This window comes from Nyctereutes procyonoides, unplaced genomic scaffold (assembly GCF_905146905.1).
Source record: "Nyctereutes procyonoides isolate TBG_1078 unplaced genomic scaffold, NYPRO_anot_genome, whole genome shotgun sequence".
NCBI lineage: Eukaryota > Metazoa > Chordata > Mammalia > Carnivora > Canidae > Nyctereutes > Nyctereutes procyonoides.
This window is the reverse complement of record NW_026575042.1, coordinates 8,210,602-8,234,003: the sequence shown is the minus strand read 5'-3', so window position 1 is coordinate 8,234,003 and position 23,402 is coordinate 8,210,602. Positions and strand designations below refer to the sequence as shown.

Genomic DNA, 23,402 nt, shown 5'->3' with positions numbered 1-23,402 from the left:
GGTGTCTACTTCACATTGAATGAGTGAGGGAAGGACCAATGGGAGAGCGAGGCGATGCGCCAACGGCTAGGTGACAATATAGCTCTGGGAGTCTATTCCTGCTTCTCCGGTCACTGCCCCTCCAAGTCTCAAGTCCTGGCCCCAGGAGGCAGCCTATCAGATTCTCTGCCCTCCGTGTGCCCAGCCTCATGGGACCCTATGGGAAAAGCCATGGAAGGTTCTGCTCACAAAGACCCCTTCTGCCTGGATCCCCTGTGGTTGCTGTGGCTGCAAATGCCTGTCCCAAGCTCAAGGGCCATGTCTCCCAGCTCAGAGAGATTTGAGAGGCTGAGGGCCAGGAGGTGGAGGAGAGAGGGCCAGAGGGCAAGACCAGGCTCAGGCTGTCTATTCTTACCGTGCAGATGAGGTTGTCCCAGTACTCGCCCCACATGTTGGCATAGCCTGTGATGTCGATGTTCAGCTGTTGGTGGGCCCCCAGTGTGCCCTGGGAAATGTGGGGAAAGAAGGCAGCTCCTTTCCCATGTGACAACATGCTTTCCATAAAATCTAGGTGATAACCAGAAATGGGGATTCAGGATTCCAGGGCAGGAATGAGGTCCAAACCCTCAGAAGTTAGCAAAGCACCATACGGGACAAGCTGCTGCACAGCCTCTCCTTGGTCTGGCTAGACAGACTCTCCTCCTGGGAACCCAGAATCCAGTAGGCAGCCTCCCTCTGCTCTCAGGGGCCAGGCCCCAGCAGAAGCCCTCCCTTCTGAGCCACTACCCATCCCAAATCAAAACCAGGCCCTGTGCATGGGCTGTATGCCTTAGCCAGGAGATGGCCTCATTCCAAAAAGGGGACGCTGTCAGGCAGAGGGCCATGGCCATCTCAGAGGTCTTGCTAGAGAAGACATTGAAATGGGCTCTGTGATCAGGGTCCCCTCCCTGCAGCAGGTGGCCCACAACCGGAGAAGGCCCCAGGAAACCTGGCTGTGGCCCGCCCTGGGGCTCTTACTCAGCTGCTCTCGCTTGGCCAAGTGTTCTCGAATCCGAGACGTCTTCAGCAGGGCAGGGGGCATGTTGGGGCTTTACCAGACAGGACACAGAAACAGCATCAAGGCATCAGGCTGTTCCTTAGAACTGAGCCACATCTCTCAGCAACTAGCATCCTCCAGGTCCCAGTGGAGGAAGGCGGCTCCGCATGTTCCTCCCAGGGGAGAGGTCAGGTCTATTCACCCCCCTCTATGGTCTTGGCAACCTGCTACACTCCCATCACTCAAAGCACCCCAGCTACAGGCCACCCTCCAACCCAGGGATTGCCTTCCATGAAACGCAGAGGGTGCTGGGCTAGGGACCTCTTATCCCCAGGCTCTGTGCCCTGTTGGCTCCAGATACAAATGCAGCCCAGACTCCTCATCTCTTGCTCAGCCTTCTGCAAAAGGCCATTTCCAGTCTTTCCTGCTGACAACTGCCCAGCATCGAGTGTCCACTCACTTTCCTGGAGTGGGAAAGTTAATGGCTTACAAACCATGAGTGGTTCCCCACCACCCACGGCAGTGGTTTTTAAGCTGGGCTCTCCTGCCTTAGTAGACTAAGTGGTGCGGTGTTTGCTATGGTGTGCTGGTAAATTGCCAATTTTTGTGGTGGAAATACTTACCCCATGGTTGAGTTCTAGATATAGCTTTGCAGAATGCCTCCCTGCCACATCTCTGCCCACGCAGCTCCCTCCGCTGCCAGGAGCTTCTCCCTCACGCACTGGCCTGAACACCGCCTCATCTCCCAGAAGCCCTCCCCGTTGCCATGACCCCAGGCTCTCTCAAAGGCCCCATCAGAGTCTGGGAGGTGGGCAGTGGGGCCGTTTCTCTACATCACTCCATGTGTACTTGTGAAAACACACCTTTAAACAGCCTCTGGCCACCTAAGCCACACATATGCTTAGTAGGGCAAACCCACCTGGCAACTTCCTCCCTGGGAACTGGCCCTGAAAGAAACCAGACTTACAGGCTGGGTTTCTGGTTCAGGCTGTTCTGGGGGCTCCCAAAGTACTCAAACTTGAGGGTGAAAGGCGTCTGTATCGGGGAGTGATTGGTCAGGATGAGCTGGCAGTTCACGCGGGTCCTCAGAGGCACCTTCGAGCCGAAGTCAAGGTGGAGCTCCTCCAGGTGGCCCGGCCACAGCGCTATGCTGGGAACACTGCCCCGAGCCCAGGGGCACGAAGTTAGACACCTCCCTTGGCCCTGCCCAGTGAGCCCACAAGGGGAGGACTGTGAGAGTTGCCTTTATGCTATGCTCCATCCTTAGACTGCCTCCCGTTAAGCTGCCTCCCCACAGACACCTCCTCCTTGTCAGCTCATGATGTCAAGAGGGGCCTCAACCACAAACTCTCCCTGCCCAGAGGTGACTGACCTGTCCGCAGGTGCTGGGCCTTGTGTGGGAAAGCCCAAGCTGTCCACAGCCCTGCCCCCTGCATCTCCTACAGCCTGGACACCATACCTCCAAGTGTGTGGGGAAAGACCACACAGAGGGCAGGGTTTGGGTGGAGAGACCTGTTCCCAGAGAGGTTACTGCAGCCTCTCTCGGCTGTAGGAATCAGCTGGGAATCTCCTGGCTGACAACCACAGTGCAGTGCAGTCCTTTGTATGGTCGTCTCAGCCCTCAGGCCCTGGTCCCAGCCCTGGGCTCACCTGCTGTCAGAGCCCTCCATAGAGATGGCAATAGCCACTTGCAGTCCCTGGGGCTTCCCAGAAATGCCCAGAACCAGTGGCTCCTTCATGCCAGACACGGTACAAGGGAGGGCCAGATCACTCAGCTCTTCCTATAAGAAAGCCCACCAGGGGAGCATCACTACATGTAAGTCCCAGGACTGGGCCTCAGATGGTCTAGCATCTGAGCGTAGCACAGGTGGTAGCTGTGGGGCACTCAGCACAAAGGCCTTGACCTCTGTCTAGACTCGTCTCTGTGGAAGGGCTCCCTAGTCCCTCCAGTGAGCTGCCATCCACAGGTCCAGTCTGACGTCCCACACCCTGGCCCCTTCCTCAGGGTCCCTGGTTGAGTCTGCTCCAAATATCTGTGCACATCCCCATGAAGGCAGACCCCTCCAAGTGGGCCTCTGGAGAAGCTGTGTACTTATTCTACTGAAGCTGTTCCCACAGAAATCAAGTCCTTCCTGAGTGAGATCTGCTCTGGGCCTGGGGCCATCTGCTTATCACCCTAGAGTAGAGACCCAGCTGAGAACAAAGTCTACTGTCTCCAGGTTTGCCAGGGAGAAATGGGACTGGGTCTGCAAGTCTCCCCAAGGAAGAAGTCTCTTATCCCACAAGAACCACAAGCAGATAAGCAGATAGCAGCAACCCCCAACCAAGTCCTGATGGCTTTCCTGTGGGCTGTGCCAAGGAGCAGCTGTGCCCTTCTTCAGGGAAGGTGGCCACTGGCTAGCCTCTCCTCGTAGCACCCAACACAGGCCCAGAGGGGAGGGGTGAAGCTGGTGCCGGAGGCTAGACACAACCAGTGAGCACTCAGGCCGGCTCCAGGTTTCCTGACCTTGTATCCCTAGAGAGCAGGCCTAATAGGAATGGGGACCCCAGACCCAAATGCAAGAAATCTCTTGCCCTCTGATAGGAGTGGGGTTTGGGGGGACCTTCGTGCTGGTACAGACAGCTGGGGAGTCTTCTAGTCCCTCAGGCCTCCTCACCACCTTACTCACCTCAGTATGAGCAGTCAGCTCCAGGTTGAGCTGGCGCTCCTCACTGGGACCCAGTGTGCCACGTCGAGGGGAGACCTTTGCTGTGCAGACACTTGCTTGGTGCCCCAGCAGCTGGCAGACATATGGGTATGCAGGCCTGTTGTCACATGCTGGGTTCCCAGCATGGACCACGCAGTGCTCAGCACTGGGGCATGCTCGGCCAGAGGCTGGCAGTCTGAGGGCCCGCAGAAGGACCAGAAGGGCTGGGCGCTCACTGGTGGGGGTAATCTACTGGGCCCTTCTCCTCACCTCCCCAACCCTCAGTGGACCTCACACCTGTCAGGAGTTGCCTGTACTGAACAAGCTGCCCTGGGAGGCCTAGGGCGATGGGGAGCAGAAGGCAGCTGCCTCTGATGCCCAGGACATGGCTCCACCTCCCATGGCACACAGAATAAGCTCCACATCAGCTCTAGCTGGGCTCAAAACAGCTGTGTGGACCGGTCATGGGCTACACCAGTGGGGAGCCCTAGCTGTGTGCACTCCTTCTTGGGAGGAGAAAAGGCAAGGAAAAACCAGATCAGATGTGCTGCTTCTTCAAGGAGCCCAGCATTTCTGAGCATCGTGGGGCAAGGGGCAGGCTGCGGGAGAGAGGTGAACCTCTGTTATGGGGAGCAACAATGGCCTCTCCACATGGGCCTCGTGCTGAGGGCTGCAGACCCAGTGCCCGACAGTGCAGGCTCACTCACCTTGCTCCAGTGGAATCGGGTAGGCAGGAGTGTGCCATTGATGAGTGTAATGGTTGCCTTGGCAGGCACACCAAGGTACAGGTTCCTGACTTCCACATGGCTGCTTTGCAGGTACACATAGGGCTCCTGTACCTCGGCATACACAGGAAGGTAGCTGAAACACAAAGAAATAACAGCTATAGTGATTTGAGAAGAAAAAACAAAACCATCCCTATTTGTAGATGACATTATGTTCTGTGTGGAAAATCCCAAGGAATCTATATTTTAAAAACTCCTTAAAAAACAGTAACGACAGGGACACCTGGGTGGCTCAGCGGTTGAGCGCCTGGCTTTGGCCCAGGGCGTGATCCTGGAGTCCTGGGATTGAGTCGCACATCAGGCTTCCTGCATGGAGCCAGCTTCTCTCTCTGCCTGTGTCTCTACCTCTCTCTCTATGTCTCTCATGAATAAATAAATAAAATCTTAAAAAAAAAAAACCAGTAACAACAACTACAACAACCTCCCACAGCTAATGAATCAGAAAAGTTACAAGGTACAAAATATGAAAACAAATTGCATTTTTAAAAAATTTTATTTATTTATTCATGAGAGAGAGAGAGGGAGAGACACAGGCAGAGGAGAAGCAGGCTACATGCAGGGAGCCTGATGCGGGACTTGATCCCGGGACTCCAGGATCATGCCCTGGGCCAAAGGCAGGCGCTAAACCACTGAGCCACCCATGAATCACATTTTTTATGTTAACAGTGAACCTGTGGATATAGAAGTTAAAAATACAATACTATTTATAATTGCTCAGAAAAACTGAAATACTTAGATATAAATCTAATAAAACCTGTACATGAATTCAGCAAGATTGTGGGATATAAGATCAATAAATAGTTCTATAAACTAGCAATGAATACTCATAAAATGAAAGTAAGAAAATCAGTCCATTTCCAAAAGCATCAGAAAAGATACTTAGGAATAACTTTAAGAAAAGAAGTATAAGGTTTATACACTGAAAATGATAAAAACATCATCAAAAGAAATGAAAACAGACCTAAATAAATGGAAAGAAATTTCATGTTCACAGATAGGAAGACTTAATATGGTTAAGGTGAATATACTCCCCTCATTGACCTACAGATCCAATACACTCCCTAGTAAAATCCCAGCTGTTTGCCATAATTGATAAACTGATCCTAGAACTCATGAAAATTCTAAGGACCCCAAATAGCCGAAACAATTTTGAAAAAGAAAAAAAAATTTGGAGAGTTCATATTTCCTGATTCCAGAACTTACTACAAAGCCAGAGTAATCAAGAAAATGTGGTACTTGCAAAAGAATAATTGTATAGATCAATGGAACAGAATTGACAGCCTATAAATAAACCTTCATACATATAGTCAATTGATTATTTTGTAAGATTTTACTTTTTTAAAGTAATCTCTACACCCAGCATGGGGCTTGAATTTACAACCCTGAGATTGAGTCACATGCTCTACTGACTGAGCCAGCCAGGCACCTCTAATTGATTCTGATAATTGATTTTGACAAGGGTGCCAAGACAAGTCAATGGGTAAAGAACAGTGTTCTTAAAAAATGGTGCTAAGGGCCCCCTGGGTGACTCAGTCCGTTGAGCAACTCTTGATTTCAGCTGAGGTCATGATCTCAGGATCCTGGGATTGAGCCCAGTGGGAAGTCTGCTTGACTGCTCACATGCTCACTCTCTCTCTCTCAAATAAATAAATAAATAAATAAATAAATATTTTTTAAAAAATGGTGCTGGAACAACTGGTTATCTGCATGGAAAAGAATGAAGCTGGATCCCTTTCTCACATCATACACAAAAATTAGCTCAAAACAGATCAGAGACCAAACTGTATGAGCCCAGACTACAAAACTCTTAGAAGATCTTTGTGACATGAGATTAAGTAATGTTTTTTTTTAGGTATAACCTTGAAAGGACAAGATATCAAAGAGAAAAATAAAGTGGACTTCATGGAAATTAAAAATTTTTATGCTTTGCAGTACATCATCAAGGAAGTGAAAAGACAATCCTCAGAATGAGAGAAAGTTTTTGAAAAATCATATGTCTAGTAAGAGATTTATATCCAGAATATATAAAGAACACTTACAACTCCATAATAATAATAAAAAAAAGACAACCTTATTTTTAAAAAGTGGGCAAAGATCTTAATGGCCAGTTCTCCAAAGAAGACAAACAAATGGCCAATAAGCACATGAAAGATGCATAACATCATTTGTCATCAAGAAAAAAATAAACCAAATCCTCAATGAAATATCACTTTGCACACACTGGGATGACTACCATTGAAAGATCACAAGGATGTGGATAAGCAGGCCAACAGGGTGGAGAAGGATGGAGAGTGGGTCAGGATTGGCCACTGTTACACTTGCACCATTATATTTTATCACATACCATTTGTGGAAAACTGTACGTAAAGAATAAAAGAGGTAAATATAATGCTGCTCTAATGAGAATAAAAAAAGAAGAATGGATCAGATCAAGTGACCAAACAGTACAAACTACTAAAAATCTCTGGCGAAGAAGGTCCTGCAGAGCTCCCCTAACAGAAGGAGGGGCCTCATGGGCAGAAGTGGGCCATAGAGAAAGGGCAGAAGAGTTAACTGAAGGCTGCTCAGAGGTGAGTGTGGCCAGTTCAGGGCCCAACGCCTGAGCTCACTGCACAGCACACTTCACACCGCACCACAACACAGCAACACACCAACACGCCAGAAGGCCAAGCTGTGGCACCCCTGCTGAGGAATGTGGGTGTGGGGCTGCCCAGAGGTCAGGGCAGATCCTGCAGTAACACTGGGACTCTCAACTACCACCTAGGGAAGACAACCAGAGAGATCCGTGCCCTTTATCCCTATTTACAAATGATGGAATGCAAAGATTTCAGTAGCTGGCCAGTGGGGGGGTCCTCTACTGTTTGCCTTGGCTGCCTTCCCCAGAAGGGCCTTCCTTCTCCTGGATGCGGGTGGCTGGGTACAGAGGGTGCTCACAGACACATGCACTTCACTCCCCGGAAGAGCAGTGCTCTCCACACCTACACCCACTTCCTCAGGAACTTAGACCGCCAGCTCCTCTTGTCAGTCGGCTTCCTCTCCCACTCCAAGACAGGAACCAGCTGCCAAGGGATTACTGAATGTTGAAGAAAATCTGAAGAGTGAAGGAGAAGAAGCTCAACCAAATGTGAGGAAACAAAAATGAGTTTCCTCGGGGGAATCAGAGACGCTGCTGCATCCGTCAGACAATGACGGATTCCTATAAAAAGGGAACCATCTGAGAACAAAAAAGCTTAAAATTAAAAAAATATGATTGCCTGGGAGGCTCACTAGTTGAGCATCTGCCTTCCGCGCAGGGTGTGATTTGGGGGTCCTGGGATGAGTCCTGCATTGGGCTCCCTGTAGGGAGCCTGCTTCTCCCTCTGTGTCTCTGCCTTGCTCTGTGTCTCTCATGAATCAATAAATCAAATCTAAATAATATTAATAAAATAAAAATATGATTGTCAAAGAAGGGCAGCCACCAAAGACCAAAGGAGTGCCCTGCAAAGGCCCAAGGACATCTCCCTGAAGAAGCAGCACAAATGCCGAGATGGAAAACCTGGGGAAAATGGTGAAACTCCCACAGGACAGATCCAGCAGGCCTGCCCTGGGCCGCGGTGGCCACTGTCATTGTCTGGCCAACCTTCCCACCAGCTGCTTCTGGAGGCAGACCCTCCCCCTGGGGCACAGGCAGGAGGGGAGGGCGGCACGTAACCTGGAGAAGCCCACTCTGGAGAAAGGCAGTTTCATCCCTGCCCCCAAACCCCCAAGGTTGTTAGGCTGGGAGCATGTGAGCCTGGAGCCCTAAGCAGGCCCCCTCCCCTGAGGGCCCCTGCCAATGGGGGTGGGGAGCAGAGAGGCTCACAGAGAAGGGCAGTTGGAGGTGGGGCGGGGGTGAGGGAAGGAGAAAGAGAATGAAAGAGACCCAGAAAAGCAGCCCTGGGAAAAGGCTGGACTCAGCAGGGCAGGGCTGCCCAGTTACAGGAGCCACAGGAGCCCTGTTTTGCCTGAGTTGATTGCATCCATGTCTCCATCACGTACAACTGGAAACATTCTGATTCACACTCGGTCCGTAAAGAACAGCAGAGATAGGAAAGGAAGTAGGCAGGCTTAATAAAAGGCATCCCCCTGCCCCCCCAGAAGAAAGACTTCACCTTAGGATTTCAGGCCACAAGATGCCACATAGGACAGGTGAGGAAGATGCACACTGAAACCTGTGCTGGTTCCGCGGAGAAACCCTTTCAGGACCCTGGTGGTACTACCCCCCCACCCCTCCCCCATGCCTGCCCCCTTCCTCCCTCCCCTAGGAGACTGTGAGACTGTAGGGTAATGGGCACTCTCATACGCTGGAGGTGGAAATATAAAATTGCAGTCTTTTTGGAGGATAAATCAAGGAAGTAAAGATTTAGAACAAGCACTTAAGTGTTTTTATAACGAAATACCAAGTGTATGCGGAAATGACTATTAAACACAGCTACATCATAAAGGATATACACAGTTTGAAGAATAATAAAAAGAATACCTGTGTGCTATCCTCACCCAGCTTAAGAAAATGAATATTATACTTCAAAATAATTTGGGAAGGGATGAAGGATATGAATGGAATAATGTTTGCAGAGATTTGATAATTACTGAAGGTAGGTGATGGGTATGTGGGGGCTCACTGTACTATTCTATTTTTATGTACTATTCTATTTTTATATATGTAAGACATTTTCCACAAGAAAGAAAAAAAGGAAGGCAGGAAGGAAGGGAGTGAGGGAGGAAGAAAAGGAATAGCACCGATAACCTTCAAAACCTCCAGTGTGTACCTTTCCAGAAATCGGTGGTATTTGCTCATTTAAGTATGTCACGATTGGGGAGCCTGGGTGGCTCAGCAGTTGAGCACCTGCCTTTGGCTCAGGGTGTGATCCTGGGGTCCTGTGATCAAGTCCACATCAGGCTCACTACATGGAACCTGCTTCTCCCTCTGCCTGTGTCTCTGCCTCTGTCTCTGTGTCTCTCATGAACACATAAAATCTTTAAAAATAAATAAATGAATAAATAAGTGTAAGTAAGTAAGTAAGTCACAATTTTTGGTGTCCACTCTCCTGTTGACCATCCTTGGTTGTTCCCAGTTTTCCACAGCTGTGAACAATCTGGTGATGAGCATCCCCTGTGAGTGCTCAGCTCCCAGTGCACATGTGCAACATTTCTCGAAGGGCTGATGCTGGGTCCCAGGGAATGCACACAGCTCACTTTACTGAGTAACACAAAGTGCTGCTGAAAGTGATTGTACTAATTTATAATCCTTTACACGCAAACTTGAAGGATATACCCTATAATATTACCAGTGAATTTTATCTGGCTAATGGATTTTCTTTTCTGTAACTTTCAAATTTTATAGAGCAAACACATATCTTTAAATTCTTTAATGTCTATAAGCACTTAGCGACATACAACATCACTATATTGTGAAGAGGCATAACGTGAGCTGTACTGGCTCCCCACGGCCTGTCTTACCTCCAGGTCCCGTTTACCACCTCCAGCTCTAGGATGGTCTGCAGACGCTGGCACTGCTTGGCCTCCAAAGTGATGTTCACTCTGCACTCCCCCAGAGGGTGAATCTGGCCGCTAGAGGGCTCAATGTCGAAGGGAGACACCTGATTTAAAGGTCAATCCAGGGGAATGAGGAGAGAGGACACTTGGAATTGCAGAACTGGTGGTTGGCCCAACCAGGGTCCCCCCAAAGCTGCCCCAGCACTTCAAAGAGCTGCTAGGATGCAGGAAAAGCAAGCAGGGAGAGCGAGGGTCTCAGGAATAAGAGGACAAAACCCTGGTCTCTGGGACACCTGGGTGGCTCAGTGGTTGAGCATCTGCCTGTGGCTCAGGGTGTGATCCCAGGGTTCTGGAATCAAGTCCCGCATCAGGCTCCTTGCAGGAACCCCACTTCTTCCTCTGCCTATGTCTCTGCCTCTCTGTGTCTCTCATGAATACATAAAAATCTTAAAACAACAACAACAACAACAAAACAACAAAACCCTGGTTTCTAAATAAAGGAGAGGGTACCTATGCACTGGCCCAGATCTGAGAGGTAAAGGGCAGAGAGAGTGCCCCAGAGGACAGGGGGAGTCACACTGGGGGCAGGCTCAGTGGCTCTGAGAGGTCTTCCCAGCCCCACAAAGCAGGCATGAGTCAGGACCCTGAGGGCTCTAAGTAAGGAAAACTACCAAGTCACCAGATGGGGGAAGGGTGAAGCTTCCACGACCACAGCACACATACATCCCCACTGCCCACCATTGCTCACTGCAGGCTTGAACACTTAGCCTCTATACCAGGCACAGGAAGGAGAGAGGAAAGGCAAAAGCTTAGGAAGAAGAATGCACCTGGGACTGGGGCTCTCTACACCCCTCTTCCTGCCCTGAAACAAGGAGCAGTAGTATGAGGGAAGGGCCCCAGGGCCCCACTCCCTGGTGAGGGTGTCACTGTACACAAGGAAAGGTCACACCCAGGGGAGATGCTATCCCCTCTTTGGTCTCTTCATTCTAGGAGACTGAGGGTGCCAGGCACCTGCCTGGAGGGCGTCCTGCCCACCCGTGCAGGCCTGCCCTCTCCTAGCCCCCAGCCACCTCCCACCCATGCTGCCATGCTGGCCAGATCAGGTCCAGAGTGCTAGTCTTGGGCTTTGCACTCTCTTGCTTCTGACAGTTCACCTCCCTGGCACTGGTGAGATGGATGGGCTCACCTAAATCTCAGCAAAAGTGGCTCAGGTGCTCAAGTCTGGGCCCCAAACTCTGGTAGTAAAGACAAGCCCTTTTGCTTTCCTTGGCCTTTGCTCCGCTTATGTGCCCCCCTGGGAGCCCTGGGGGATGTTGTAGGCCAGGACTGGGTCTCTAGGACCCTGACATATGCACATCTAACCAACCCCGGATCCCAGCACTCTTTTTTGAGAGTTCAAAAGAACAGAGTAGGGCAGCCCCAGTGGCTCAGTGGTTTAGCACCACCTTCACCTTCAGCCCAGGGTGTGATCCTGGAGACCCGGAATCGAGTCCCATGTCAGGCTCCCTGCATGGAGCCTGCTCCTCCCTCTGCTTGTGTCTCTGCCTCTCTCTCTCTCTCTGTCTCTCATGAATAAATAAATAAAATCTTAAAAACAAAACAAAAGAACAGAGTACAGAGAACCATAGAGACAGGATTCAAAGCAGCCTCAATTAAGACATAAATCTTAATATACTATGAAATTGACAGTTACTTCAATTATAAAATTCTGTCATTCTTCACCATGGAAGAAAAACCCGGATTGGGAATCAGAGAACTGGGATCTAATGATTCCACCACCCACTAGCTGCCCCTGAGGAAGCCATTGGCCCTCTCTGTCTCTATCTGGCAAGAAGGGTGGCTGTAGTTCCACAGTGCCTAGGGCAGGGGACCAGGGTATGAGGAGAGGCAGGATGGGGCAGGGGGCATCTACTAGGGCATCTCTCGGTGGCCAGAGCAGTCACACTTTATTATCGATCTTGAGCTTCTGCCTAAGGTTTCATTTGAAGAAAAGCCTCCTGCTTAAGATACAGATACGACCATGTCCCTGCCCTATCTTCCATGGTTCCTGAATCCAAGTGGGGAGGCCGATGAGGCTGGATGGACAGTGCTAAACTCCAAGCCTGTGTAACAGGACACTTGGCAGTGGTTCTGGGCAATGGTGTAGATAATCTGATGAAGATGGTCACAACTTCTATGTATGATCTGAGTGCCTGGCTGGAGAAATGAGGCTGTTGCCTAAAGGACATGGTTGGTCAAGTGAAAATGCAAAGTCCTGGAGAAAGGGAACGCCCACAGGCAGAAAAGATGGGTGTGCAGCTGCACCTGTCTTTCCTGGGCTTCTGAGTATGGAAGGAGAGAGCGGCAGTGTTCTGTCCCAGACGGTAAGTGGGCAAGCAAGAGGAGGACGTTGGCAGGAAGCAGCCGGGGGGGGGGGGGTGCTTTCACCACACAGACCTAGTCAGAGCCTCCCATGGGCAATAATGACCTAAGGCAGCTCCCAAGAGGCCACAGCTGCCATGTGTATGGAGGTGGCCAGCGGTGATTTACAGCTAACCGCCAGCAGGTAGGGAGTAATTGATGTGCCACTTGCTCTAGTTTTGCTCTTAATCACACATCGTATTTAAATAATGTGACGATGATGATAATACTTAACCACTTTTAGTATTTTCTATTTTTATAGGAAGAAAGAAAGCTAGTTGAGTGGAAATGAATCTTGGTTCTGTGTTCTGAGCCCTTCAGTTTGGGCCGCAAGCCCATGCCCAAGTGCCACCTGGTGGCAGGTACTCAAACTGCAAGCACAGTCCCTGGGAGGATGGGAACCTTGGGGGAGAGTGCTGAGGGCCTGACCCTCCCCCAGAGGCCTGGGAGCTTTCCACCCACTCAGCTGCCTATTTTCTTCTTATCTTCTCTATCAGGCTGCTCTGACAGAGGGAGAAACCCATGTCTTCCTTCCATATCAGATGGTGGAGAAAGGAACAGGAAAATCCAGTCCAGGGATAAGTTCTGCTGTAGAGAGGACCCCAAGTACCTCAGAGATGGGGAGAACTGGGGACACTGCTAGGCAAGAGTCACCAGGCAGGCTCTTCCTCTCCAGCCTCAATGCTCTGAAAGCACCGTGGGTAAATTGGCTCATGGGGGGAGGGGTGGCATCCCCGGAGACAGCGGTACCCAACTTACATCCTCATGCCTCTCTTGGAGGCAGACTGGGCTCTCCTTCATGCACCACGTGGCCGGGAGCTGGCTGATGTTCTGGATCTGGATGGAGTTGGTAGCTTTCTGCCCCAGGCGCAGCAAACCAAACTGAAGGGCTGAGACACTGATGACCAGGGCGGGCCCCTGAGACACCCAGAGGGGCCTGTCACTGGGCTGCCTGGGAGCGAACTCTGAGCCCTACCCCTGCCACCTTTCTGGCCAACCCAGTTGCCCAGCCCCCCTGACGGCACCTTAAAGTCCGCCTCAATGTGTAACACCACTGGCGAGGGGGAGTTTTGGATTTCACACAGCAGGTCCTGGCTTACTGGGCCAGGGACGCCCCCCGTGAAGCTCAACTCAAAAGCCTCCACCTCATTGGGCTCTGGAAGAGAGGAGGAGGTGAGCTGGAGAGAGGGAGGAAGGCAGTTCTCCATTCTGGCCTTCACTGACTTTTCATCCATCACATGTGCCAGGCTGCAACTGGAGCTGACCCCAGGAGCCCCTGAAACCCCTGTCTAGACCCCCTCACCTCTCAGGCCTCCCTCCCCAGCCAGCCCCAAGAGGGCACAACCCCCACCCCCACCCTGCCCTGTCCCTGAAGTACCTATGGTCCCCGCACAAGGTTCCACTTCAATGATGTGGCAGTCACTGATCTTCCCCCACAGGTATCTGATGGGGGATTTGCTGTTGTTCCACATCTGCAAGACACGCCCCGATCCCGGCTCCCAGGCACTGCCTCTGCACACACACATCTGTGCCCACCGAAGGACTGCAGGGCTGTTGGCCCCTGACGGGTCCTCCCAACACCCTTCCAGCTAATTCTTGGCCAACAGCATCGGAGGATGCTGGGGAGCTGGTAAAATGAGAGTCGTGCCCAGCCTACCATGTGTGCATACCAAGTCAGTTTCAGGAGCCCTGGGGACCGTGGCTGCCATCTGCCCTTCCAGCCACGTCCTCCCTATACTCATGTCAAGTTCAGCACACTCAGGGCCGGGGAGAGACCATAGTGTACCTTAAAATCTTTCTTTACATTTATGCCAACGTAGTTCTCCCCAGGGATGATGAGGACGTATGGTTCTAAGAGAAGCTGGAAGGGTTCCACTGAGCCTTTCACCTCGATTTCCAGGACAATCACGTCATCCACAGAGAAGGACGAATCCTTCAGGTTTTCCAATTCTAAGCTGAAGACAAACCCACTGTGAGATAAGAGCCAACACAGCCCGGAGCATGGCCCCGTGTGGCCCTCACCTCTGTCCCTTATCTGTGGTCTTATGAAAAGAAAGCACTCCCCCACCCGCAGCTCCTAAGCACCCACAAATCAGAGGCATCAGCCAACCAAACAGTGATGAATGACCACGGCTGTGACAGTACTGGGATGGGGCCCTTGCCTGCCACCTCCCAGGACAACGCAGTAATGGCGCCCAGCCTGGGGTCTCCACACGATGCTGACTGGAGACCCAGCCCGACAGTCTGTCCGGGGAATAGCTGGTGGAGATGCCTCCAATGGGGCACAAGCTCCCCGCCTCAGTCACCACCGCCCAGGGCCCCAGGCTGGCTGCCCAGCGCGAACACTGAGTGGAGCCCGGTGAGTGGTTCCCCACTGCTGAGCCCTCCGGGCCTAGGTGCCAGGGCAAGGCACAAGCGCTCCCTCACGTCGAAGCCTGCTGGGGGCCAGGGGGCTCATCTGCTCCTTGCTGTGGCCGTCACCGGTATCCCCCGGGGGGAGGCAGGTCCTGCTGTGCACCCCTCATAGAGGGCCCAGTCCCCACTCACCTCAGGGGCTCTGGGACTTCCTCTAGCACCATCTGGAGCACACTGTGAAAATCCCTCGGCTGCAAGACAAACACAGCACCCTGAAAACAAGCTGCGCTCCTGTCAGGCTGCTCTGGAGAAGATGGGAGCCATGGCTGGAGTGCCTTCTCTCCCTGGCCTCGCTGCCAGAGAGGCCTTCCGAAAAACACGGTGCGGCTTCCCTGCTACTGCCCCGCCCCATCCTAAAGAAAGAGGGTGGCCTGCCAGGACAGGAGCCAGGACTCACGGTGTGGGACCGCTGCAGTCTCAAGACTGCCATTCTTGCCTCAGCCAGGCCTGAGTGGACAGGAAGGAGAGGATCTCGGGACCCTGATATTGCCTCTCAGCAGTGCCCCCCCCTTTTTAAAAGATTTTATTTATTTATTCATGAGAGACACACAGAGACATAGAGAGAGAGGCAGAGACACAGGCAGAGGGAGAAGCAGGCTCCATGCAGGGAGCCCACTGGGGGACTTGAACCTAGGCGCCTGGGATCATGACCCGAGCCAAAGCCAGACGCTCAGCCGCTGAGCCACCCAGGCGTCCCTCCACAGTGCCCCTGACCGTGGGAAGCACCAAACCCTCCCAGGATGGTCCGGCCCTGGGATGCTGGCTAAAGAGGCAGAGAAGCTCTGGAGGGCCCCAGAGGACCCCCTCCCACCCAGCTCCCATTCCTCTCATGTTGCATACAGGGCCTTGCGCTGGAGCCCACCATGTAAACCCAGCCCTTGGCACCCACACCTCACTCTCTGGGGGCCGCTAGGGGCCGAGCAGAGATGGTCCTGTCACCCACACAGTGGAAATACAGGAGACACCAGAGCCCCGGAAGCGAGCCCAGGGTCTGGGGCAGACAAGGTGCGTGCATGCTCAGGACCAGGCGGAACAGGCTGCTTTGACCTCCAGCCCCACACTTAGCTAAGTGCTGGCCTTGGAGGATGCCAGGATCTCGTCAGGCTCAGCTGTGGCTTCAGGGTCACTACAGAACAAGGATGGTGGGTGGGGATGGGGGGTGAAAGTCACCCAATCACACATGACTATTGGATGGCATCATGTTTACCTCATGAGGAGAAAAGGTGAGGATGAACTCATGGTCCATGTGTGGGCCAAGAACCCCCCTTTCAGGCAGGATGGAGAAGGCCGTCTCCCTGTCAGGGTGGTACTTGAGGCTGTCCAGGCTGTAGGTTTCTCCAGGCATTAGGGACTGCAGATTGGGCTTCATGATCTGCCAGTGGAAGGCCAGCTCCACATGCCTGTGGGGGCAGTGGATGGCCCAGTTTTGCCAGGACCAGTCTTCTGCCCCCCTGCCTGGCGGGGCCCCCCTCCAGCAGTGAGCAGAAAAAGACCCAGGACAGGAAGTGGGGGAGCACGTGGGTCAGGGAGTGCACACTGGAGACCTCCTAAGGGAGCTTCCCTCTCCCCACTACAGCAGTTGTGGGTCGGAGCCACAGTGACTCAGGGAAACTGATAACTAAACACAGGGAATCAGGCTCTGGCTTTTTTTTTTGTTTTTGTTTTTCATGAGAGAGAGGCAGAGACATAGGCAGAGGGAGAAGCAGGCTCCCTGCAGGGAGCCCGATGCAGGACTCAATCCCAGGACCCCGGGATCATGCCCTAAGCTGAAGGCAGACTGTTCAACCACTGAGCCACCCTGGTGTCCTCATGCTCTAACTATTAAGGTGCAGCTACCCGGAAAATTTTCTGCAGTGTCTCCTACCACGTGAGAGTTCCAAAGATCTGCCCCACAGACTCCTCGCTCTACCCTCTACCAGCCTCCACCCCTCCAGCTCTGGCCTCGCGGGACAGCTCTGTCCAGGAGGGTATGTGCCCACTGGCTCCCAACAGAGCACTAACAACTCCGTGGTGGTGGGGAGGCAGGACTCCCGCATGCTGCTGGTGGGGAGGGACAGTAGATGAGGACCACTCATCTCCTCAGGTGACAGAACCGTGTACAGCCTGGGGTCACCAGGGAAGCCTGGCTGGGAGGCTCCCTGAGGTCTGTGCTAGCGTAACGGTGGTGCTCCCAGGATGGGCAGGAAATAAACAGCAGCAGGACTGAACCCGCTGGTCACAATCTGTCTGATCTTGGAACTCGGGTGGCTTTCCCTCATGGGCAGGGCAAGACCTCTCTGCAAAACTATTGTGGACTGAGGATACTCCATGATGATCTAGAACAACACTGTCCAATATGACAGACTGCAGTCATGGAAATGTCACATATCTGCTTTGTCCAAAATGACAGTCACTAGCTACACATGTGGCTAATTCTTAAAATGTGACTGGTGCCACTGAAAAAGTGAGATTAATTCTAATTTCAACTGATTTCAATTGAAACAGTCACATGTGGCTACCATGATGGACAGTGCAAATCTGGATTCTTCCATCCTGTGCCCAGATTCCTTCCTGGCCCTTGGAAGGAACCTCTCCCGCTTCACTGGGAATTCTGGGCCAGGTGAGGAAGGAGAAAGGGTGCATGTTGGAGGGTCCAGCACAGGGGTCACTCACGTAGCATTTCTAATAATCAGTTGTTTTCTAGCTGTGGATTGAAGGTTCTCAGGCTCAAAGCGTATGAAGTGCTGGGCTGTTAAGTCTGTGAGCTCTCCAGGCTCCGGATGACTTTCTTCACCAGAAATATAGATAAGATCCAAAGCAACCAGCTGCCCGATTCCTGACACGGTAAGATGGCTAAAATCAGGACTCTGTGGCCAAAGGTTGTCACAGGACCCATGCCACTGTCCATATGCAACTGGCCTTGATCGTGACCCCAGGAATGGTACACAAGAGGGGGGCAGGGGGCCATCAGCATACAGATCCTGTACCCATACCTTCCCAGACTAAAGACATGATTTTGATAACCTGGCACATAACTGGCATTCAGTTAATGCTTGCTGGGTGAAACTGGATGGATGGATGGATGGATGGAAGGAAGGAAGGAAGAAATGGATGGATGTAAGGAATGAATGGATGGATGGATGGATGGATGGATGGATGGATGGATGAACAAACAAGGGCATCTTGGGGAAATCCAGCAGGATGGCCCTTCTAGCTCCACAGAACCTGGGGTGCCTCTGGTCATTTATATGTAAGTCTCTGGCAATTCCCCAAAGGAGACTGAGGTGAGTTTCAAAATGAAATGATCAAACACTTTACCCCAGGTTTCCATCTGTCTCTCACTACAAGGTTCCTTGGGATTGTCCCAAAGTCCACACTGGTTTGGGTCTCCAATGTCTGACCAGAGCAATAGGCCCCATGCTAGACCCCGAGCCTGGAGGCTGCAGCACCCACTCAGTGTGCCCCCTGACACAGGGTGGGCACAGCTGTGCCACAGTCAATGCTAGAGTCAGGGTACCGGCCCACCCTGGCCCCAGGCCTGGGAGCACACACAAGCCCACCTACGGTCACCAGCTCCTTTATCTGGCAGTTGTCACACACAACGATGAAGGTCTGCTCTGCCTTTTCTAGGCTCGTTGGGAGGAACAAAACCTAGTGGAGAGAAGGGTTCCCCTGTTACCTCCCATTAAGGGGCTGACCCTCCTCCTCTCATACCTTCTACCCTTGTTCTCACTTCTCTCCTCTCTCCCTGCTGCCTGGCACCCCCTGCCACCCCCACTCGCCTTCTCCCTAAGGCCAGTGGGTTCTGCCAAGGTTCCGGCCCAGACCAGTGCAGGAAGCATGTTGAAACGGATGAAGAAAATGTTCACAGAGACTGAGATACAAACAGCTCTCAGACACATGAAAATTTGTTTAACTTCATTCACAATAGAAGAAATGTAAATGAAAACCACCCAGAAGTAGTTTTCACTCTTCTTTCTGGCAAACAGCAGAAAGCCAGCAATCATAAATGTAATGACAAGATATCTGAATTTTCTTCAAAATAATCTGGAGGGGGAAGGGTGGTTTGGCTGGAAGAGATGGAGGGGCAGAGATGCAATGAGGTTGGCCAAGAATTGATAAACGTTGACTGTGTGCTGTGGACACAAGTGAGCATTAAACTAGCCTCTCCATTTTTGTATCTGCTTTAAAATATGCATGACAATGGTTTTCTTTTTTATTTTCTTTTTTCTTTTTTTTTTTTCTTTTTTCTTTTCTTTTCTTTTCTTCCTTCCTTCCTTCCTTCCTTCCTTCCTTCCTTCCTTCCTTCCTTCCTTCCTTCCTTTTTCTTTCTTTCTTTCAACAGTTTTTCCTTTAACTTTGATAACACATCGTATTGGCAAGGTTGTGAGGAAACAGGCACCCTGCCATATCTGCATGGTGGGGATTTTGGCAACGCATAGCAGTTCTCGCCAGCAGAGACCCCCGAGTCAGCGAATCCTCTCCAAGGACTGTAACCTGCCGGTAGACTCATGGTTGGACAGAGTGATGTATGTAGTCGCCGAAATGGCAGACTACAGAGTACAGGTTGGGCAATGATATACGGGAAGGAAAAGGAGAAGCAAAGGAAAGAAAGCACTCACACAGTTGTTCATCAAGCATCTGGTATCTCTGGCAGGGCGGCCAGAGACCTGGTGGGGCTGTGGGACTGGCAGCCAAGCCAGTGTACATTTGCAAGTTTCTCAGGAGGCTGCAATAGGTAGCTAGGTTTGAAAACCCACTCTCTGGTTCTTGGTTCTCTACCTGCTGAGATGGTGTAGTCCAAATCCCCTTCCCCAGAAACCAAACAGCTTTCACTCTTGAATGTCAGTGCCTCCTCCAAAGGCCAGCAGGGAAGGCCACATATGTTTGCAGCACCCAGTATGATTCCTAGACACAGGGGGTCAGGCGGTGGGGAGTCAGGGAGGGTGAGGGTGTGGAGCAGAGGGGCAGGGAGATATCACTGTTTCTCACAGACTATGCTGGGCACCTGTGAACAGGTGTGATGAGCCAAAGGGACCACTAAAAGAAGCTGGTTAGGAAAGGAAAACCCCAAAGCCAGCAGATTTCAACTCTGGGAGCTTTTGCAGAGGTTCAGAGAAAGGCAAAGGAAGGAAGGCCTTCAGGTTTTGCTGGCCATATAACTGAGGAGAAAAGAGGAAAGAGGATGAAGCCACTATCATCCCCCAGGCACTGGATCTGGTGTCCAAGAGAGAGCAAAGAACCATGGGAAGATCCTGGAGGCAGCTAAGATGGGAGGGCCCCCCAGGCTAACAGCATGGGCAAGCGGCATTTAGGGATCATGATGGAAAGACTAGGCGGCTATCTGCACTTGCTTTGTAAGAGGGGTCATGAGACAGTCAAATGAGCTCACCCTACCCAATGTAAGAGGCCATTCTAGAATGGGAATGGATATTCAGGTCACGTAAACCAGAGGCAAATGGCCTTATGCAAGCAGTTGAGGAAATACCTGTGACCAGCTGTGACAAGGAGAAACTGTACGTCACATCTAATTACCTACCTCCATACATATGGCCTGCCCAGGAGCCAGCTCAAACACCGAAGGTAGGATTCCAAAAGGAGGTTGCTCAACGAAGCCAGTGGTTGCAACAGCCTTAAAGAAAAGCGGAGATTACACAAGAGCGTGGAAGAGGTTGTAAAATCCAGTGCTTGATGACATACTTCTCTCCTCCAAACACCTCTTTTGCAATCTGAAGGATCCTGAGGGTCAGCCGGGACACTACCAGTGAAGAAACTGAGGCTTCCCTATTCTTCAAGGACTCCCTCCACTTTCCCTGGGCATCTGAAGGCTGGCAGCGCACCAGTGAAGAGCTGAGCTCTGGTAGGAGGTGGAAGGAACAGCACTGATGCATGCTTCCAACATGAGGCAGAAGCGTGATAGGAGGCCTTGTCCAGCAGGTGGGCTCCCAAAGTATAGTCCTTTCCCCACCACAGTGCCCTGGGTGGCTGCTGCCAGCTTATGTGTCTGCCTCCATCTCTGAGCCACCCACCCACCCTGCCCAACCTCTAAGCCCCAGAGTCAGGGGTGGGGGTGGGGGAGCTGCCAAGTTGCTGGCAAAGGAAGCCATCCCTGCACCCTGGGGACACAAACCCACATCTACAGGATCCTGGCAGGTAACAGAAGGGAGTGAAACGTGTGTCTTGGCACATGCAGTCCTCTGGATCTATCACCTATTTCCCGGAGACACAGTTACAGAGAAATATTATTTGAAAAATCACAGTGTGAGTGCGCAATCCATGGTGCCAGTGCTCCATTCCAGCCAACAGGCCACGGTGAATCTGGGCCCAGCGCTGCACATCTTCCAATCTTTTTTTTTTTCTTTTTTTTTTTAAGATTTTCATTTTTTAAAAAGTAATCTCTATATCCAACATGGGGCCCAAACTCATGAGCTTGAGATCAAGAGTCACACGCTCTACTGACCGAGCCAGCCAGGCAGGGCCCCTCCAATTTTTCAGGAACTGGAAATGCATATTTTAGGTGAAATTTATGTTGTCTCAAAAAATGATTTTAGGGGCACCTGGGGGGCTCAGTGGTTGGTTGAGTGTCTGCCTTTGGCTCAGGGTGTGATCCTGGGGTCCTGGGATCGAGTCCCACTTCGCCACAGGGAGCCTGCCTCTCCCTCTGCCCATATCTCTGCTTTTCTCTGTGTCTCCCATGAATAAATAAATAAAATCTTTAAAAAGATGATTTAAGCACTCTACCAAATAAATATGCACATAGAATTCAGCCAAAGAGCTGCCAACTTAGGGCCTTGGCTCTATGAAAACATTTTAATGACTGAATGGATAAATGCAGTGACACTTGAGCCAGGCTAGGAAGGATAAGTAAGGGAGGTGATACAACATGCCCGGGTGACACAGGTGGCATAACAAGAACTACAGTGCTGGTCTCCATACATGGTTGATATGGCAGCTGGGAGAGAGTCACACAAATCTTTTCTCTGCGTGTTTCCCCTCACAGGTGTACTCTAGGACATCCCTCATGGGATGGGGGTGGAGGGATTTCCTTTGATGGATTTGCTCTTGCTCCAGGTAGTGGTCTGTGATCACTCACCCTGAAACTTGGTGGTGGCCAGCTCTTTTTGGGCATAATGCAGAATTTGCCAACACTGAAGCCCACGTTTTTGCAGATGAATCTGGTTATCTTCATTCCCCCAATGAGGCAGTAACCACAATCCAACACTGGCGACACTGAAGCCATAAGAAAAGATGCCCAACGGAAATGACGTGTCGCTCTGAATAGCCCCTATTGCCCTTGTTCACCTGAGGTCCAGCCAGAGGTCAGAGCATCTGTGGAAGAACACAGGGCCTCCGGGCCAGCACCCAGAGCAAAGCAGATGGAAGGGGACATGCCCTGACCTCTGTACCCACATGGCAGCCACTGATCTCCATGCACTGCTGGCTAGAATGACAGGAGTCTGTGCTCACTATTGACTCGGACCTCAGCCAGGGCCACGCAGCATGGTCCTGGTGGTGGTGGGTCAGAGTCCTAACCTGCAGCCTGTGCCCAGCTGAAGAGGCTTACTGCTAATGAGGGAGCCCAGCCAAAGCCAGCTTCCCCAAAGAAGCCACCCACATAGCCACAGAGGTGACATCTACTGAGGGCCCCAAGGCACCCCTTCCCCAGCTCAGTGTGACACAGGCCCCCCCGGGGATCTGGGAGCCAGCAAAGCCTGTGCTGGGGCTCACTAGGCTGCTGGGCTCCTTTCCTACTCTGTGTAATTCTGAGTCAACCTCCACTGGGAAGTCAGACAGTTGGGGCCTGACACCGGGGAAGGCTGTATGGGAACTGTTAGTCTTTGCAGGGACTCGTCAACCTGGACTTCCTGTCCAGGGAAGGCAGAGCACACACTCACGCGTCAGCACTGGGGGTGGCCTCCGGGCCTGCAAGGGGATCAGGAGTGTGTGAGCTGATTGGGTCTCCACTAAAATAAAATCATCAAAGTCTCCAAGGCAGTCGGGAAAAAACTGGACAGTGTACTGGCAGGTCATCCCAGGGGCCACCATTCCACCTTTTCCTGGGAACATCCCTGCACATGACAAAAGCAGCAGATGAGGACCTGGGGTCCCGCCAGCCACCAGGACTCGCACTCCAATGCGACAGATGGCAAGCAGAGACCCCATCACAGCTGGGTTGCTGCAAGGCCACACTGCTGGCAGAACTACCAGGCTGTGCAAGGGGAATGGGCTGCTTGAGCAGGGAGTCCAGGTGAAAACACCAGGGCCCGGGGCAAGTGGGAGGGATATGGTCCATCTGGAAGAGTTAGGTGAGGCCATGCCTGGCCTGATGGCTCAGAATTTATTTTGTGGACAGCAGAGAGCCATTTGAGCTTCTGAGCATGACTGGGGAGGGGAAGGACAGGGTCAGAGCTATTCTTGGAAAAAGCACTGTGTCACGGAAGCTAGAAGGCTGGCTGGGAAGCCACCACAACGAGTTAAGTGAGGAACGAGGACGGCCTGACTGGATGCAGTGGCAGCACGGAGGGTGAGCAGAGGGCAGAGAGCAGGGCCTGGAGGGGGTGACTGGAGAAGGGGGCTGGCAGGACTCAGAGACACCCCAGGACGATG

At 51.9% G+C, this 23,402-nt stretch overlaps 1 protein-coding gene across 12 annotated transcripts in view; it reads right to left on the bottom strand.

The window, feature by feature from the left end:
* Window positions 1–23,402, bottom strand: part of DLEC1 (DLEC1 cilia and flagella associated protein) — a 78,253-nt gene that overhangs the window by 7,424 nt on the left and 47,427 nt on the right. For 7 of the 12 annotated variants that reach the window (XM_055320963.1, XM_055320965.1, XM_055320973.1 and 4 more), the window contains 18 exons: window positions 22,691–22,864; window positions 21,889–22,025; window positions 20,335–20,427; window positions 18,356–18,446; window positions 17,469–17,631; window positions 16,024–16,216; window positions 14,949–15,007; window positions 14,188–14,356; window positions 13,780–13,873; window positions 13,427–13,557; window positions 13,161–13,319; window positions 9,966–10,105; window positions 4,410–4,563; window positions 3,685–3,795; window positions 2,666–2,796; window positions 1,983–2,174; window positions 997–1,067; window positions 395–546 (listed from right to left, as the gene is read on the bottom strand). In XM_055320963.1, coding sequence (XP_055176938.1) covers window positions 395–546; window positions 997–1,067; window positions 1,983–2,174; window positions 2,666–2,796; window positions 3,685–3,795; window positions 4,410–4,563; window positions 9,966–10,105; window positions 13,161–13,319; window positions 13,427–13,557; window positions 13,780–13,873; window positions 14,188–14,356; window positions 14,949–15,007; window positions 16,024–16,216; window positions 17,469–17,631; window positions 18,356–18,446; window positions 20,335–20,427; window positions 21,889–22,025; window positions 22,691–22,864 — 2,414 coding nt within the window. The remainder of the gene's footprint in view (window positions 1–394; window positions 547–996; window positions 1,068–1,982; window positions 2,175–2,665; window positions 2,797–3,684; window positions 3,796–4,409; window positions 4,564–9,965; window positions 10,106–13,160; window positions 13,320–13,426; window positions 13,558–13,779; window positions 13,874–14,187; window positions 14,357–14,948; window positions 15,008–16,023; window positions 16,217–17,468; window positions 17,632–18,355; window positions 18,447–20,334; window positions 20,428–21,888; window positions 22,026–22,690; window positions 22,865–23,402) is intronic. The other 5 variants (XM_055320964.1, XM_055320966.1, XM_055320967.1 and 2 more) reach the window with 4 other exon arrangements.